This window comes from Oikopleura dioica, chromosome 1 (assembly GCF_907165135.1).
Source record: "Oikopleura dioica chromosome 1, OKI2018_I68_1.0, whole genome shotgun sequence".
NCBI lineage: Eukaryota > Metazoa > Chordata > Appendicularia > Copelata > Oikopleuridae > Oikopleura > Oikopleura dioica.
In genome coordinates this window covers 9,676,064-9,692,265 of record NC_137291.1, presented here as the reverse complement: position 1 = coordinate 9,692,265, position 16,202 = coordinate 9,676,064, and the positions used below count along the sequence as shown (strand labels likewise).

General features: G+C 40.0%; 6 protein-coding genes across 8 annotated transcripts; 2 read left to right on the top strand and 4 right to left on the bottom strand.

The window, feature by feature from the left end:
- Nucleotides 1-34: 34 nt before the first annotated feature.
- LOC145712035 (uncharacterized) lies at nt 35-967 on the bottom strand (the record flags this gene model as incomplete). Its single annotated transcript, XM_081789723.1, has 1 exon — nt 35-967. A coding segment is annotated over one exon (933 nt), but the record flags the coding sequence as incomplete, so codon positions are not given.
- Nucleotides 968-1,116: 149 nt separating this feature from the next.
- LOC145712034 (A disintegrin and metalloproteinase with thrombospondin motifs adt-2-like) lies at nt 1,117-2,857 on the bottom strand. Its single transcript, XM_081789722.1, has 3 exons — nt 2,640-2,857; nt 1,603-2,434; nt 1,117-1,508 (listed from the first exon to the last, which is right to left on the bottom strand). The coding sequence occupies exons 1-3, from the start codon at nt 2,667-2,669 to the stop codon at nt 1,117-1,119; spliced, it is 1,254 nt and encodes a 417-aa protein (XP_081645848.1). The 5' UTR covers nt 2,670-2,857.
- Nucleotides 2,858-3,500: 643 nt separating this feature from the next.
- LOC145712033 (uncharacterized) lies at nt 3,501-5,668 on the bottom strand. The gene is made up of 3 exons (XM_081789721.1): nt 5,507-5,668; nt 4,779-5,420; nt 3,501-3,646 (listed from the first exon to the last, which is right to left on the bottom strand). Exons 1-3 carry the CDS (start codon nt 5,550-5,552, stop codon nt 3,501-3,503), a joined length of 834 nt encoding a protein of 277 aa, XP_081645847.1. The 5' UTR covers nt 5,553-5,668.
- A 2,583-nt stretch (nt 5,669-8,251) lies between these two features.
- LOC145712032 (LIM homeobox transcription factor 1-beta-like) lies at nt 8,252-11,565 on the top strand. Its single transcript, XM_081789719.1, has 10 exons — nt 8,252-8,406; nt 8,504-8,625; nt 9,531-9,617; nt 9,657-9,952; nt 10,054-10,218; nt 10,434-10,573; nt 10,864-10,976; nt 11,024-11,097; nt 11,170-11,307; nt 11,350-11,565. Exons 1-10 carry the CDS (start codon nt 8,353-8,355, stop codon nt 11,478-11,480), a joined length of 1,320 nt encoding a protein of 439 aa, XP_081645845.1. The 5' UTR covers nt 8,252-8,352; the 3' UTR covers nt 11,481-11,565.
- LOC145711045 (receptor expression-enhancing protein 5-like) lies at nt 11,562-12,665 on the bottom strand. Of its 2 annotated transcripts, none has more exons than XM_081788772.1 (4): nt 12,566-12,656; nt 12,430-12,526; nt 12,064-12,387; nt 11,562-11,718 (listed from the first exon to the last, which is right to left on the bottom strand). In XM_081788772.1, exons 1-4 carry the CDS (start codon nt 12,599-12,601, stop codon nt 11,591-11,593), a joined length of 585 nt encoding a protein of 194 aa, XP_081644898.1. In that variant the 5' UTR covers nt 12,602-12,656; the 3' UTR covers nt 11,562-11,590. The 2 variants fall into 2 exon arrangements, with proteins under 2 accessions (XP_081644898.1, XP_081644899.1); XM_081788773.1 differs by having other exon boundaries at nt 11,679-11,917; nt 12,566-12,665.
- A 1,411-nt stretch (nt 12,666-14,076) lies between these two features.
- On the top strand, nt 14,077-16,200 carry LOC145711043 (uncharacterized). 2 transcript variants are annotated; one of them, XM_081788769.1, is made up of 4 exons: nt 14,077-14,197; nt 14,508-14,670; nt 14,868-15,330; nt 15,459-15,660. In XM_081788769.1, exons 1-4 carry the CDS (start codon nt 14,180-14,182, stop codon nt 15,511-15,513), a joined length of 699 nt encoding a protein of 232 aa, XP_081644895.1. In that variant the 5' UTR covers nt 14,077-14,179; the 3' UTR covers nt 15,514-15,660. The 2 variants fall into 2 exon arrangements, with proteins under 2 accessions (XP_081644895.1, XP_081644894.1); XM_081788768.1 differs by lacking the exons at nt 14,077-14,197; nt 14,508-14,670 and adding an exon at nt 15,793-16,200 and having other exon boundaries at nt 15,180-15,330; nt 15,459-15,751.
- Nucleotides 16,201-16,202: the final 2 nt, after the last annotated feature.

Here is a 16,202-nt window from a genome sequence, read left to right as displayed (position 1 = left end):
TAAATAATTCATAGTAGTTTTAGATGCGAACGTTTCAAAACCGTTCCTGAATTGAGCAAATTCCTTGTTGTCGTTGATCTCCAGTCTTGCATTCTCCAAGTCCAATACAATTTCTTTCCCGCACTCTTTGTCCACCACCGCAGGAAGCTGAACATCTTCCCCACGTGTTCCATTCCGCCCAATCTGCGCACGCGCCAATGTCACAAGCCTCCAAGTCAGACGTAGATCCTTCACATTCTCCAACGCCTAAGCAGTCTCTCTTTCGTTGCCGAAGACCGTCTCCACAAGACGCACTACAAGCACTCCAAGAGCCCCAATGGTCCCAATATGCGCATGGACCAGTATTGCAGTTTTCATTTTCGGATGCTTCTCCATGGCACTCGCCGATTCCGTCACATGATCTGATTCTTGCTCGTTTTCCTATGTCACATTCTTGAGAACATTGTCCCCACTCTTGCCAATCAGCCCAAAATGCACATCGTCCCATATTGCACACTTCTGTATCCTGATTATTGCCTTTGCAATCTCCGAGACCAAAACAATCTCTCGATCGAGACTTGAGTCCATCTCCACATGATTTTGAACATTCTGTCCAAGCGGCCCATTCCGACCAGTCAGCACACTCGCCGTAAGAGCAGTCACTGATTTGAGTATCATTGCCAGAGCAGCTACCGATTCCATCACATGAACGCTCCCGAACTCGTTCTCCGATGCCGCACGTAGTTGAGCAAGGTCCGTAATCGCTCCACTCTGACCAAATTGCGCAGCGTTCAATGTTGCAGTCGTCAGTGTTGGTTGCGCTTCCTTCGCACTCCCCGATACCAGTGCAGATGCGAGACCGTTCTCTTTTACCGCCGTCGCAAAGTGAAGAACATGAGCCCCAATCGAGCCAGTCTGACCATTCAGCACAAGTGCCGACAAAGCAGCTTTCGTTTTCCGATGATTCTCCTTTACAGAGCTCCGGTAATCCTTATTTGAGTTCGAAATATATATCCTCGCCATATGCTGACGCTATACCTAGTTAGGTCAATTTCTTACAAAATTATTTCATGCTTTTAATAAATGGACCAAACACGTAAAAAACAATAAAAATAATTATTCTCTCTACACAAGTAGTTATTTAAACTCCTGTCCTTCACATTCTCTTTGCCTATCTCTTGTTCCTTCCACACCGCATGGCTCCGAGCAACTCGTCCAACTAGACCAACTGGCCCAGCCCAAGCAAGGATCTTCATTACAACTTTGCTCTTTTATATCAGGTCCTTCACACGCGCCAATGCCGACACACGTTCGAGCCTGCTTCGTGATTCCACCACCGCAAAGGGAGTCGCACTCAGACCAAACGGACCACGGCGAGTAATGAGCGCATGGACCGAGGTTACAATTCTTTGTTTCCGAAAAACTACCAGTGCAGTCATCTTCTTCTCCGGAAGAACACGATCTTTTGCGCGATGAACTTCCACCAGAGCCACAAGACTGAGCGTTGGATTTATAATTTATTCGATTATCTAATCTAAGTATAATCCCATATTAGCTAAAAAAATACCAATATATCATCAAATATAATGATATTAAATCATAAAATATTGAAATATTCAAAACTATAGATATGATTATTCAGAATCCCTAGCTGAGAGCACTCAGACCATTCCGACCAATTTTCAAGCACTGGACAAGAGTGAGTATTGCATGACTTCTCGCTTACATCTGTTCCTTCGCAGCTACCTTCTCCTGAACACAGACGTTCTCTTTTAGTAAATCCTCCATCGCAGTCTTTTGAGCAATCTGTCCAACTTGACCACTCGCTCCATCGAGCACACGGCTCTTCTCCACAAGGCAATTCTTCGGTCGACTCTCCCACGCACTCACCGCCTATGCATTTTCGTGTTCGAGTGTGGCTACCGCCATTGCAGGAAACAGAGCATTCGCTCCAGGCATTCCATGTGCTCCACTCTCCCGCGACGGTTTTAAGATGGACTTGAGGGCCTTGACAAGGTTGTGAGTTACAATTTCGCGTTTGCTCCAAGAATCCATTGCATCTCGCAGCAATGCATGTTCTTGTTCGCGTTTCGGTTCCGATTCCGCATGATTTCGAGCATGGAAGCCACGACGTCCAAGGAGAAAATTGAGATTGGAGCTCTTTGAGTTTGCTTATTCTATTGTTATTGTTGCATCCCCAGATGGCAGTACAAGCGACCCGCTGTGAGTCGCTTCCGGGACAGGCGTCTTCTTCTGGGCAAGTCCGGGTTCGTTCTCGGAATGCTCGGCCACATTTTGTGCCACATGGACCCCAACTTTCCCATGTTTCCCATTGTCGGACATTTCTGCCGCCAGCGTCGGAACGTAAAAAGTTAAGGACTTTGTTTTGCAGGGATGCCATGATATCGTGAGGGTCCTCGCCATCTTTGCATGGTGTGTCGTTACATACTTCTTCCTGAAAAATGGGTTAATAACCAAGTGATCAATTCAAACCATTAAGAAAAATTAGCATATTCTGAGGACAAGCACGAGTCAGAGAGAAGGCCTACTCTGGCTATTTAAAAGTCGGTTAATTTCACGCGTGAGAAATATGCTTCTGAGTTCGTATAATTAGATAACTGAATAAGTGTCCGATCTGCCGAGATTTTTTTCTCACTTACTTCGAAGTTTGCACCAGGGCCGTAACCCATTCGTCGCCGTCTTCTGATTCCTCCCCCGCACAATTGAGAACATCCTGACCAATTTAACCAAGGACCCCACTTCGCCGCGGTCTTCGACGCAAAAGATTTGAACCTTGGGGTCACTGTTCGGCCATTTTTCAGCGTGATCGGACTGAGATTGGAATTGGCGCATGTCGTGCCGTTACGATTGCATTCGTTTGTCTTTGGCGGGTTAATTTCGTAGTTATGCAAGATGGTGGTAGTATTATTATTGAGTTACGTTTTTCACGTTTTATCTGTTCATATTTTGTTTAAAACCCGTCCCTCACAGCAGCAATTGTGGCTGTTTGGATTCTTGTTATTATTGATGCATGCGACCACCTGAAAATGATCGAGATTTAGAAGGACTCTTATATAAACTTTAAAATTTTAGATGAACGCAGCTTGAATAACGTGGCTTCAAGAGCTCGTTCACGAGAAGACTTTTAATCAAAAGGTACCTGTTTGCATCCTTTGCTGATCAAATCGGGTTGTCCAGGGCCACCACTTCGAATCTCAATCATGCATGAAGCCTTTCAAGGGTGCAAAAAGTGTGCGGTTCACATGATGACGTAGGAAGATGTCCGATTGACAGACATTAGTGATTACATTACAGAAAACTTTGTCGACGGTACTCCGAAGGAGGTATGATTGATAATAACTTAAGAATAAAACAATACAAATTGAGTATTATTATCATATGAGCTCCCTAGATCTATTTATCATAAATTAATTCAGTTCTCCTCCTGAATAAATTTACCAAAACAAAATCAGCTACGAGTCTGTTATTATGCGGCTTATAATTCCAATTTAGGACAAGATTTATTGTTTTTTAAAAACATTTGCGTTACCAATTATGGTATGAAAATAGAGACACCGTTCCTTTTGGCTTGTGTTACATTTGATCTTATTCACATTGCATTCTTCATGAGTTAGGGCATTCTGGCAAGCGTAGCAAACCAATCCATCTAAATAAAGCTTTTATTCCCGGACCCATTGACATTAAGACTTGAAAACTCAGCGTAAAAGCTTCAGTTTTCAAAGTAAAACATCGATCTCAAAATTGGACAAAATAAGTTTAGATTATTACACGTCTTGAGGAATATTATTATCACTCAATACTCCCATGTCAAGATGTAATCGTCTCTTCTAAATAACAATAAGGAGCTGTTATTTTTTATGAGACAGCTTGTGAGACAGGCCTTATTTAGATCAGGGTTCCAATTTTGCTGAGCGATGGAGTGGATTTTGAGCGGAGTGGAGTGGAGCGTGAGCGGAGTGGATCCACTCCACTCCACTCGCTCAGCCTATATTTTTAGTATCCACTCATTCGCTCCACTCCACTCCAACCTGTAAAATCTACTTTGGAGTGGATTTTGAGTGGATGGAGTGGATTTTGAGCGGATGGAGTGGATTTTTGTCTTTAGCGCCCCTTTTCTCGTATTCTGATTGGAGACCGAGTTTTGTCTATTTGAATCGAATTCTCTCAGGAGATAATCAAGAGAAGAAATCAATGATATAATATCAGGATCAACCTTCAATTTAGGACCAACTTCTTCATAAAAGTTTGATGATCAGAAAAATGAAAGGCTTGCTCACGGCGTGCAAAGAAGACTTCGGTTTCTGTCTGCTCGTGGGGGCCCGACCTTTTTCAACCTCTCTTCTTTACGCCACCTCTTTCTCTACCTTTCACCCCCCAGCGATTTAAAAATTTTTTTTAATCGCTCAAACTTCCCTAAAAATCCGCTCAAAATCCACTCAAAATCCACTCCGCTCACCCACTCCACTCGCTCAACCATTTTTTTGGGGCATCCACTCACCGCTCCACTCCGCTCAAAAAATTTTTTGGGCTATCCACTCATCTCTCCACTCCACTCCAAAATTTTTTCGGCCAAAATTGGAACCCTGATTTAGATAATAGACGTGTAAGAAGATTCACCAAACATTCAATTATTAAAAATTACGATTCATCAGTAATCAGATGAGCATTAGAAAAAGACGCGGAACACACGTTAGGGTCTATGTCCGATTTTCCGGCTCATTTTCCGCCGCTCCGAAGCTGATTACTGGACAGTTAGAAGAACATTTATGTTTTTTTACCATCTGGGACTTCGCGTTCCGTATTGAAAGGAATGGTATCCCAAAGCTTGATTTCGAATTTGTTGGTCGAGTTTTTCTCGGAAAAGAGGACTTTCTGAGGTGGATAGGCGCTCATGTCGAGCGAGGAAATGTCAACGGAATGAAAACTAGGGGTTGAAGAGGATTTGAGAAAGACGGGTGGGAATCCGTCGTACTCAGCTGTTAAAATTTGTGTTTTGGGAGGACTTAGGGTGGTTTGAGGGGTCACAGTGCCGGTTTGACGAAGGTGCTTTTGGAGATATTTGGCGATGGGGTTGTTGAATCGGGACATTATTATACCATTCAATGTTTGAGCCGCTGCGGTCGATTTTCTGACAACTCTTTGGTATGATGTCGTTGATGCTCTTTCTGTTGTCGTTGGTTTTATTGTTGTTTGAGCTCTTTCAGTTGTTATTCTTGTCGTCATTGTCGATGTCGTTGTTGCTGTTGTTGATGCTGCGGCTGTACTCGTTTGATTGTTTTCCGTTGAACTAGAGTCCGACATCGTTGTAGCTGTAGTTGAAGCTCCTGTAGCTTGGCGAGCAGCCTTTGCTTTCGCCCATTTTCGAAGAAGTCTTTCATTTACTTCCTTCTTCGCTTTTTTCGGTTTTTGCGCCAATATTACTTAATATTATCGTAAAGATATTTTCCATGACAAAATTCTTCCGTCTGACAAAATGGGGGAAACAGTCACTCAGGTTCAAACTTACGTGAATTTGCTATAAGCACATAAAATAAAAAAGTATGAGTCTTCATTTTTAATTAAAATTTCTCTTCCTTGATTTCAGTTGTTTTCCATCGAATATCTGCTCTACTTGCTAAAAATAAAAATGCGTGTATAAAAAATGTCTTGAGGATTGATTGACGTGACGTTTTCCTCGGACAACTAAATTCTAGTGATAAAGCTCAGCAGGACATTTTGACCGATTCATCAGCATGGCGCCGCTCCACAGCGCCGCGGAGAGTAATCATGATTCAAGATTTTTAGAAGAGGCTTATGAAGATTTTATTAAAAACAGTCGATAACGACTTAATAGCGTAAACATAGGGGCCGTCAGATTGATTTATTTTTATGAGTTTCGAGAAGACGGTCGAAAATAAAAAGTTCATTCTTAGAAAAGAACTTAAGGACTCGCTTTAGATGCTTTTAGAATTTTCGCACATGATTTTTTTTTCAATTTTACTGTATAAAAATCTTTTCTCAAATTAAATTTTTAGTAAAAAATCTAAAATACAGTCATGCTTATTGACAATAAGTTATTGTTAATTCCAATTAGTTTCAGTAAATGTGACTCTGGCATGAAAAAAAATGTCACGAGCGAACAAAAGTTCACGATTCTGTCACGTCACTCAGCCCCGGTCGATTTGAAAAATTGCACGATAAGATGAGTTCCACGAGTTTCTAGCGCGTCACAGCTGTGGAATGAAGGCACGAAATGATGTCATTTTGAAGCTACACTATCCCGGACTGATGAATTTGGTCAAGGTCAAGGCAAGGATGAAACTTTCATCATGAAAGTGGGACAGCAAGGTGCTATGTATTTTCGCTCACGTGACCACAGCTAATATGAAGCCGAATATTTTTAACCCGTTGCCGAGCGCGTAGCATTCAGGATGCTACGCGCGCTTTCAATGCTTCATAACGAAAAGTTAACATTGAGAATTCTCAAAAATTTTTTGATTATAAAAATTTCAACCTTTTTCAAATAGATCTTGTGCTTTAAAATCATAAAAATGTTGTTGTTTGCCGCTAGAAAATCGAAAAGAAAAAGTGAAGTCAGCCCTCGCGGCGCTTCCTTTCTATTGTTTTGCGGCGCGCCATTGTCTTTTTCTCTAGACTTGAACAATGGCGCCGCTGACGGAACCGTCATTCTTTCTTGATTTTCGGTCTTTTACCTCTTCGGAAACTTTGTGAAAAAGTATGAATCTAGTAGCAAAGGCTTTACTGAATACCCACAAGTAAAAATTTTGAATAAAAACAAAGTAAAAGTAGGAGAAAAATGCGCTTAAAGTCGTAGCATTTCGGATGCTACGCGAGCGGCAAGCCAATGTAGCGGAGCGCTCGGCAACGGGTTAATGAGAATGAATATTGGATTTCGTAAGATTATTATTCCAAATTATCTGAAGCTTCTTGACATGGAAAAATGTTTTTCCAAGTCCAACACTTCTCTCCTTAATTTTCAAGTGTCGAATTATGAAAAAATCTCCTCGGCAGACCCTTCAAACGCGCTTTTCCCGAATCAATGAGTAGACTCGATTTAAAACAAGAAATGAAGCAGTCTAAGAATCTTTCCATTGATGATTAGTTTTAGCTGCGTTTAGAGGCAATCAAACAACTCACGTTCTGCTCTGTTTGTTGTTTATTAATTCGTGTTGCAGGTGACTCTTATCGAAGTCGGATTAAAAAATATTGGGAGAGAGGATTTTTGCCGCTATCTTAGAAACTGATTTATCTTTTAGAAGGATTTAACTCTTTGATGAACATGTTGGCAGCAGCTTGAATTATGAAATCTCGGAAAATCAGCAGATTTTAATTCATTCAATTTAAATTTTTTATTAAAGAAAATTTTATTTATTTAGATTTTTATTTAATATTTTATTCTTTTTTTATTGATTTTATTAAATTTAATTCAATATTTTATCTATTAAAAAAATTTATTTTTTCAAGTCGGAAATTTTTCGCGAAAGCGCCAAATTTCTGCAAATGAAAAGCCATCAGATCGGTAAAGCTCAGATGGCGATAGTCTACTGGACTTCCGGTGACGATAGTGTTACTTTCCTCTGATTACACGTTGCGGGTGGCTAGATGAATCCCATTTCATGCTAGCCGCTCATTTTTGAAAATTTGCAGCGGTCCGCTCAATCAAAAATAAAAACGGAAAGCTCGCGAGCACAGCGATTATATTTATTCAATCATTCACGCTTAATAGTAATTTAAGCGCAGTTTGTTGCGGTATTTCGTACATTTTTATTTTCTGTATTGAGTTACTAGCCGTCATTAGGGTAATAAAAATGGCATTCGATAGTCTATAGATCGATAGCTTCCTTCCACATATTGCAGCAGGTTGGCGAGGACGATGGCAGCACCTTTCGATTGAACAAACAAGGTTGTATTTATTTTTGAATATTTTGCCATCAACTTCGGAATACACAATTTATTTTACAAACAATTATAGCAATTTTTCTGAATTTGCATATTTTCATCCGTACATCTTCTTGGGAAAACAATACCTACGCATGATGATATTTTAATCAAGACCTCAAATCAATTCGATCATAAAGGAAGACCATTACTTGACGTAAAGTTTCCTTGAAAATATTGATAATATTTATCCGACTTCTGCCTAAGGAAACTCCGGATTATCGTTAAGATTTCCATTAAAGAACTAACCGTATAAGCGCGTTGTTGATTCGCCCGAAGGCGTGAACGTCTCTGGAGTGGCGCTGCTGCGAAAAAGCGTGTGTCGCGCGACGTATCCCGCGGCGAATGCACGCTGGAGCGCCACCGACCTCTCTTCCTCATTTTTGCCAATACCCGACGAAATGAGATCACTTGATGAACACCTTTTGTTTCGCGTGCCGAGAGAGTCTGACCGCAATGGAGAACCTCGTAAGAATCGTTAATTAAAAATAATTGTCAAGAATATTGCTCAATAACTTTACAGTTATTAAATTTCCAAGAAATCAGCAAAGAAATACCTTTTTAGTCAAATGTCGCCGGTTTCAATTTTCACAACGAATGCATCAACTGTAACAACTGCACACAGAAGCTTGGCGAGAGCTGCTATGTCAAAGGAACAAAGTTATATTGTAAAGACGACTACGAAAGGTAAATACTTATCAGACAAAAATATCTGCGCTCGAATCTTCGAATAGGGCCAAATTAAATTATTCACGCATCCACAATTATTCGAAATTCTTTCGTAAATGATAAAAGACAAAAATAAGATACGCCCATTATTCACGGTACAGAATCAAGATAGATAGACACGTGAGAAGGAGATTGAGTTTAAATTATGAAATTATGAAAACATTAAGTGATACTCAATCATTAAAAAAAGTAAGTGTCCTCAACTGCAAAAGAAGCCTCTAAAGATGGGAAATTTCGGCCAACTAGACCACCACAACATTTGTCGAGCAAAATATTGCTTTGGAAATGCAGTTTAAAGTCCTTCATTCTTTCAACATTTAAATGATTAAAATAATAATTATATGAAAAAGATGATCCTTACTCTTTGATAGCACTTTTCATCTGAAGGTGGCATTTTTCGGACCCATTTTCAACACGCTCGTTGTCCCTAAAACAACTTGAGAGTCCCTCCCTTTTTCATCCTCCCGATCATCATCAGAGACTAAAGCCGGTATTTTCGGTGACTAGACAAAGAGAGAAAAAAAAACGGTAATTTTAAACATTATCAATCCTTACATAAAGTGCTTATCTTTCGTGGTACAGTGTGGAAGAAAAATAATCAGAGCAATTATCAGAACTATCGATCCGATATTTTTGTCTCGATTCACATAAAAGCAACATTTTCGGTAGAAAAAGAATGTCATAAAATGATTGAACAACTTTTGTCTTCATTACTAGTCCGACTGTGATTTTAATTATTTCAATTTCGCGCGCTCAGCGGGAGAAAGAAAGTTCTCCAAAGAAGCCGATCAGTGGGGTCTGCTTTGATCTCTTCTAAGAAGAACACTCTTTCGAGTCAAAAGTACTATAATTGAATATTTTAGCGTCAAATCCTTATGTGATGCTTGTAAGGAAGTTATTCCACCAGGCGAATTTATCATGAAAACGGAAACATCCGTTTTTCACTGGAGGTAAGCTTGACCAAAAAGAAATGGTAAAAAAATTTCAAGTTGCTTCAAATGCACCGTTTGCTTGACAAAAATCGACTCCGGCGAGCAGTACTCGATCGACTATCCATCCGACATCGTCTGTTTCAACTGTATGCAAAAACGAAGCTTACCATCCCCGGGCGATAGTTCTGTTGACATCAAGAAAGAGAACATTTCAGGCACCCGTTCATTCTTATTTACGAAAAAATTTCCTATCACTACGACAGATCACCTATTTCATAAGATAAGGAAAGTAACTGCGGAACACGGGTGCGTGGATCGAAGGGTACTATATCGAACACTTGATGTGCTAGACCGTAAATTGTATAAACTTCTCGTTCGCGTTGTTTCTCAGTACTTCGGGCCGGCATTATATTTTTAGTTCGATTTAATTAAACAAAAATGAACGGCTATCAAGTGAATAATGATGCAAACGGAAGAATGGTGAAGACCGAATGCTCTGCTAGTGAGTCTTCTGGATACCAGTCGATTGTTAGCCCAATGGGGTCTTGGTCGAATATGCTTGGAGGTGACAATACAGCTAAGACGCCCGAGACCCAAGGAGAAAACAACACCAATGACAGTAAGTAGACTCCAAGGTTACAAAAATTTTAAACACAAAATCAAGGCGTTTCCGTTTTATCACTTTGAGAGAAAAGATTACGCCTTTCGGTGTCCGATCTTCATTCTACTCTATCTTATGCGATAGAATGATAAGTAAAAAAAATAATCAAGTGACGTTTTATATCTCGTAAGCTCTTGTAGCTAATAGAAAAGATTTATTAATCTTAATTTCAGGCTTGAGCGATTCTTCAAGTGACGCTCGTCAAGAACGTAAAAGCTTCCAAGCAGCAAAAAGACCACGTACGATCCTAAACCAAGCCCAGCGACGCCGATTCAAGGAGGCATTTGAAACAACACCCAAGCCTTGTCGCAAGGTAATTGCAGCCGCAATAATTTCGAAAAAGTAATATTCATATATCGACTCGCTCCAAATTGACTGTCATCACTCCGTCTGCGCCGAAGTTTTATGACAGCGTCCTTATTGCACTTTATATTTGTTGCAGCTTTAGTTGACTAAGCTTTTTGGTAGAAAGTCCCCAAAAAATTATTTATCTGAAATGGTTTCGACTTCCCATTTTGACCTTATGTCTAGACAGTTTCCATAGGCAGTTCTCTTTAAGAGCACAGTCTGACATCTAATCCGCATTCTCACTCTGAGTTGTAGCTGCGAGACAAGCTTGCCGATGAGACTGGACTTAGTCAACGAGTTGTACAAGTCTGGTTTCAAAATCAACGCGCAAAAGTAAAGAAAATCGCAAAACGACAAAGCGATCTTCGGTAAATTTAAAAACAAAAATATGCCGTTTTTGACAACTCTTTCGTAGAATGGCCCAGCAAGCGCACGCTCTGAACGGACAAATTCCTATCAATCCTCCTCAGCCAATGCTTCGGGGACAAGGTGAGCACTATTTAAATTTGAGAATCTTAATTTTCCTTTTCAAAATGCTTGCGTAACGGTTATGATGTTAAGGTCGTCTTCAAGGAATGTATCCGTCCCACAATTTTCCCAACCAATGCTCTTATCTTCCGCTCGCTTTCAAGAGTGAGCCCTTCCCAGATCATGTCTTTCAAAATCACGCTGTCGATCTTCAGCAGCCTCATAATCAAGGTAAACTAACAATCATCTCTTCACCTAAATCTCCTTCTTCAGAAATGCATTATCAAGCGATGGTCTACCCAAACTTTCCTCCTGAAAACCTCCAGTGTGATCCAGCCGCACTCAACGGTCTCCAAAGCTTCCCCCAGCAACCTACCATTCCCCAAAACGACTTTCCTCACTGACTACAACGGCTATTTAATTCATAACTACGTTTATCACCCTTTTTCGTGTGCTCGTTCATCTGTGCAATAAATAAAACGAAATTGTACAAAAAAGAACAGTCGGTTTATTCCTATTCGAGTTTGGAGGCGATTTGCTCTCGGACAGAATCAACATGAGCCTTGGTGAACTCGTCAACGGCGATGTCCTTTGCTTCCTGAGCCGCTTCGACCAACTTGTTATTCAATTCGTTCAGTTTTCCTATAAACGTTTATTCAGGGATAAAATACAGGGATATATAAAAGGCGAAAAAAAATAGAAAAAGTAAGAGATGCTTAGTTGACATTCGTAAGAGTTTCATTAGCGGATTCATATACGGAGTCATTTTGATCAGAAAGAGGAGAGCTTGATCGAATAATTTCAGCCATTGGAGAAAAAATTGAGACGCGTCGGAGCGGCGCTAAATTTATTCTTTATAAACTTATCAGATAGATTTCATCTTATTTTTATACGAGGAATAATTTGAGTTTCGAAAAGTTTTCTATTCTAAGAATAGCATTCTCATCTACCTATTTTGTGTGACAGACTACCACAAAACAATCTTACCTTCGTGTTGCATGAAAAGAGGGAGGATGACAGATCGGTAGACAACGATGGATCCATTGTATTCAGTCGGAGACATGCACCAGATCAAGAAGATCATTTTGACGAGGAAGTACATCGGGAACCAGGAGAGCAAAATATCGACGAACACTTCGGCAACAGAAAAGGTGCCGTAGACGATCCAGTAGGTGAGCCACTTCTTGGTCATTTCGGGATCGCCAGATTCGAGCGACTTGATTGACTTGATCGCTGGGTAGCAAAATGCCATGAGGGAGACAACTAGCGGCGCCATCAGGTGCATGGTTGTGCAGACGATCGTCAAGCCGACTTGTTAAAACATCATCAAATAGAAAAGTTAAAAAATATTACCTGCAAGAACCATGTGTCGTTTTTTGATCTTGAATTTATTTTCCGCCGTTTCCAAGTATGGCTTGATTGGAGATCCATCGAGGTATTCTTCCAATCGCTATTTTTTGGATAAAAAAAAAGAAAAAAGCTTATTTACCTTGATGTACTGGCCCCAGTAATAATTAAGACTCATCTTGCAACAAAACGGGTAGATTGCAACTGACAGTTTTGCAAAGAAAAATATCCTCAAAGAGCATGTTCTAGAAAAAAAATAAGAAGGGATGATCGAAAATTGCATTCAATTCACAACACAGTAATTTACAGTCTACATGGCAGTGGCTACTGGCCGCTCAAAATAACCATTAATAATTACCGAAATGAGCCGTATATAAAAAAGGTTCATGTTGTTTTTGGATTACTCTGTTCGAAAATCGAGATGCTTATCTTCAACCTTTTGCTGATCAGTGTCTACGGCTACAACAAGTGGTTTCAGTCGAAATTCGATTTAGCTACCTTCCGAAAATATTCAAAATCTTCACTCAAGAAAAATATTGCGAGTAAGTCTATCTTTCTTGGAGAATTATCGACCTCTAATAAATCTTTAAGATCGGGTATTCGAGCGGGATTTATCCTCAGAACAAGTGCATATCAAACCTTCTTTTGCCTTCATTGGAAACTACTTTTCAGAAGAGTCAGAATAATAATTATACCCATTTCATGACTGCTACTGTACATTTATTCTGTGAACAAATTTTCTGTAAGAAAAAAGAAAAAAATTCACCAAAAGATCTTGGGTAGTCGGTGAAAGGGTAGGCTTCACTTTGACAAGAGCTTCATTTCGACAGAGCTTCACTTGGACAAGAGCTTCACTTGGACAACTTTTGAAAAACGATTATTTATTAATAACGTAATTAATTATAACTAATAATGGCCAAATTTTAAGAATAATAGACACTATCAGATGTTTTCTTTGATCTAAAAGTAAACAAAGACAAATTTTTCACCAATAAATTTATTTTATAGGATATTTACAGTTTTTTATGGAATTTCTGGACATCAAATTTCTGGACATTTTTCGGATTTTAAGGGGTTTTCTTGGGACAAATTCAAAGAGAGGGGGTATCAAATTTCTGGACATTTTTTCTCAACAGATGTCTTCGACATCTAAATTTTTAGTCAAACTTGAGTTATTTATGCCAATTTCATCTATAAAGAGCTATTATTCTTCGAAAATCTTATAATATAACAAGAAAGACGGCTACAGCGCGTTTCTTTTATTGTTCTTTAGTAATTTTTTTGAAAAAAATCGTCAATTTTTCCGTCTCGAAAAATTTTTAAGCAATTTTGTTGGGACATTTTTCTGAAGGCTCTGTATCGAATTTCTGGACATTTTCGGGAAAAATGGGGGACAAAAAATGTCCAGAAATTCCATTATTAACTGTATGTAAAAAACTTGTCAATTTTATGAAAACTGTTACTTTCTTTATGAGAATTTTTTATCAAATTCATAAAAATGACCCTTTTAAAATGTTGTCAAAGTGACGCTTTTGTCCAAGTGAAGCTCTGTCGAAATGAAGCTCTTGTCAAAGTGAAGCCTACCCGTCGGTGAAATAGTCGATTTCCATTTTCAAGCGCCGTGAGAACGGGTCGGTCAAAATGAATGGCCGAGACGAGCCAATCAGCGTTGGAGAATAATTCAACTCGCACCAGCAATTTAGAGTGAAAAGAAAAAAGAAGGGAAAAAGGAAAACTCTAGAAAGAATTCACTAGAATGTCTTTTGGTAGCCAGGTTTGTTCATAACCTCGAGTCTTTTTCATGCTCGGATCGCTCGTGGAGCTCTGTAGTTCATCGAATTTATCTAGAAATTATTTTTTCTAGATTTTCAATAAAAATCCTTCATTTTTCTGTTCTCTTTCTCAGTTGAATTTGGAAATGGATAAGCAAAAATACTCTTCCATAACGCTAAACTTGCCAAAATTAGTTGCGAATTTGCGGAAGGTACCGTAATCTCAACAATTTTCTAGTCGTTGATTACTGTAATTGATACGCTGAATATAATCTTGTCAATCTAAAAACGTATTAAAAATTACGAATTCAGGTTCGAGGCGACTTGCGCGGCCCTGTGCCACCACCACCGGGTGCCGGTCATAATGGTCATGGAATGCCTCCAAATGCAGCTCCACCGTCCCGCTCACAGATTCAATTTATTCTCGACGAAAATACGCACTTGATCGAATGTATAATCAACTACCAGTCGAAGGGTGAGCCCAACTGTGAATTCGCTATTCACTTTCTTTAATTTATTCCATTTCAATTGATTCATACAATCTAGACAACATTCGGTGGAATTTGTCACGTCAAACGGGCGTATTTATGCCTAAATGTCGTCAATTTTCAAAAATTCCCTTTATTTTAGCGTAATTACAGACGCGGTTTCTAACTCGTGAAATTCTTTTAGGAATGGTCCAAGATTGCGTCCAATATCAAAACAAGCTGCACAAGAATCTCGTCTATCTCGCTACTGCTGCGGATAAACAGGGTTCTGGAATGGGACTTGGTCCGACACCCGGTCCAGCTGGAGGACCAGCACATCCCACCGCTCCAGGAGCAACTGCGCCGACTGAGCAGCACTCTCAGCAACACGGCATGCCTCAGCCTGGAGCACCAACCCCTCAACCGACTTCTCAGATCAGGGTGGCTATTTTGGACTTGGGGGTTAGTTGGAATTGGATTGGATCCAATCCAATAAGGTTTGGATGGAATTTGGATGGCCAGGGTATCGGATTTTATTGGGTAAAATTGGGTAATTGGGGGAAATTGGGGATTGGCGACATTGGAAAATTGGATCTTCTTGGGGAATTGGCAGTTGTTGGCAAGATTGGATCCGAGAAAAAATTGCGAAAAAATGATCGACCAATCAGGTTTGTTCTCAACCTACACTCATCACGCGCAGTCTACCTTTCTCAGACGGATAAATACTGATCATTAGAGAGTTTTACTGCGATTTAAATGGCATTTTCTTTTCTTTTACTAGTCAACCTTTTTTCAGAAGGGATGAGTCCACCTGCCAAGCGTTCCAAGAGATGCATTTATGTGGCGAGTGACGAAAAAGACAAGGATAAACGAAAAGAAGAGGTTGATAGAAAGAAAGCGGAAATTACTGCTGATGAAAAAAGTGAGCAACCGACTGGTGAATGGAAGAAATGGACCCCTACAAAACTACAAGACAAGATTCGAGAGCTCAACCTTGAATTTGAAGAGTACTATTTCGAGGGATTTCCGACTTGCTACTTGCGCTGCGCAAGAATAGATGGAGCTAAGTGCAAAAAATGCAGAGGAGAGGTAAAATTTGCATTTTGTAAAAATTCTTAAAAAACCTTAAGCCATTCCATACATACGATCAAAATACAGATGTCTATAAAAAGACTCTCGAACCGATTGTGGATCGCCACGCGCAAGCACCAGATGAGCAGAGAGTACTCGCGCTTCTGAATAACACCAAGGACCACAGAGTTGATGTCCAGAAGAAAGTTCTGCAAGTCATGCGCGATACCGGAACAAGCTTCCGGTTTTGGTCACATGACTCTGTCAAGGCCCTGATGCGCTGCCTTCTCAAAAATGTATCCTTTAGCCAGATGCTCATCAATCAACTTTGCCTTTCGAAGGATGCCATCAAAATATACATGAAAGAAGAGGCAAAGAAAATTCGGGAGCGCCTTCAACAGATTCTTCCGGAAATGGCAAAAAAGGGCCGCCTGTCAATTTCTCTAGGATAAGGATTTCAAAGTTTCTT

What these genes read in the sequence shown, in the direction of transcription:
- LOC145712034 (XM_081789722.1), bottom strand. Translation starts at nt 2,669, where the DNA reads ATGGGTTACGGCCCTGGTGCAAACTTCGAA. An exon ending in GCCCTGGTGCAAACTTCGAA is followed by an intron (nt 2,435 to 2,639) that starts GTAAGTGAGAAA and finishes CCCATTTTTCAG; the next exon opens with GAAGAAGTATGTAACGACAC. An exon ending in TCTGAATAATCATATCTATA is followed by an intron (nt 1,509 to 1,602) that starts GTTTTGAATATT and finishes TACTTAGATTAG; the next exon opens with ATAATCGAATAAATTATAAA.
- LOC145712033 (XM_081789721.1), bottom strand. Translation starts at nt 5,552, where the DNA reads ATGAAGACTCATACTTTTTTATTTTATGTGCTTATAGCAAATTCAC. An exon ending in TGTGCTTATAGCAAATTCAC is followed by an intron (nt 5,421 to 5,506) that starts GTAAGTTTGAAC and finishes GATAATATTAAG; the next exon opens with TAATATTGGCGCAAAAACCG. An exon ending in GGAACGCGAAGTCCCAGATG is followed by an intron (nt 3,647 to 4,778) that starts GTAAAAAAACAT and finishes AGCTTTATTTAG; the next exon opens with ATGGATTGGTTTGCTACGCT.
- LOC145712032 (XM_081789719.1), top strand. Translation starts at nt 8,353, where the DNA reads ATGAACACCTTTTGTTTCGCGTGCCGAGAGAGTCTGACCGCAATGGAG. An exon ending in AGAAAACAACACCAATGACA is followed by an intron (nt 10,219 to 10,433) that starts GTAAGTAGACTC and finishes TCTTAATTTCAG; the next exon opens with GCTTGAGCGATTCTTCAAGT. An exon ending in TCAGCAGCCTCATAATCAAG is followed by an intron (nt 11,308 to 11,349) that starts GTAAACTAACAA and finishes CTCCTTCTTCAG; the next exon opens with AAATGCATTATCAAGCGATG.
- LOC145711045 (XM_081788772.1), bottom strand. Translation starts at nt 12,601, where the DNA reads ATGAGTCTTAATTATTACTGGGGCCAGTACATCAAG. An exon ending in ACGACACATGGTTCTTGCAG is followed by an intron (nt 12,388 to 12,429) that starts GTAATATTTTTT and finishes TGTTTTAACAAG; the next exon opens with TCGGCTTGACGATCGTCTGC. An exon ending in TCTTTTCATGCAACACGAAG is followed by an intron (nt 11,719 to 12,063) that starts GTAAGATTGTTT and finishes AAACGTTTATAG; the next exon opens with GAAAACTGAACGAATTGAAT.
- LOC145711043 (XM_081788768.1), top strand. An exon ending in GCAAAAAATGCAGAGGAGAG is followed by an intron (nt 15,752 to 15,792) that starts GTAAAATTTGCA and finishes AAAAACCTTAAG; the next exon opens with CCATTCCATACATACGATCA.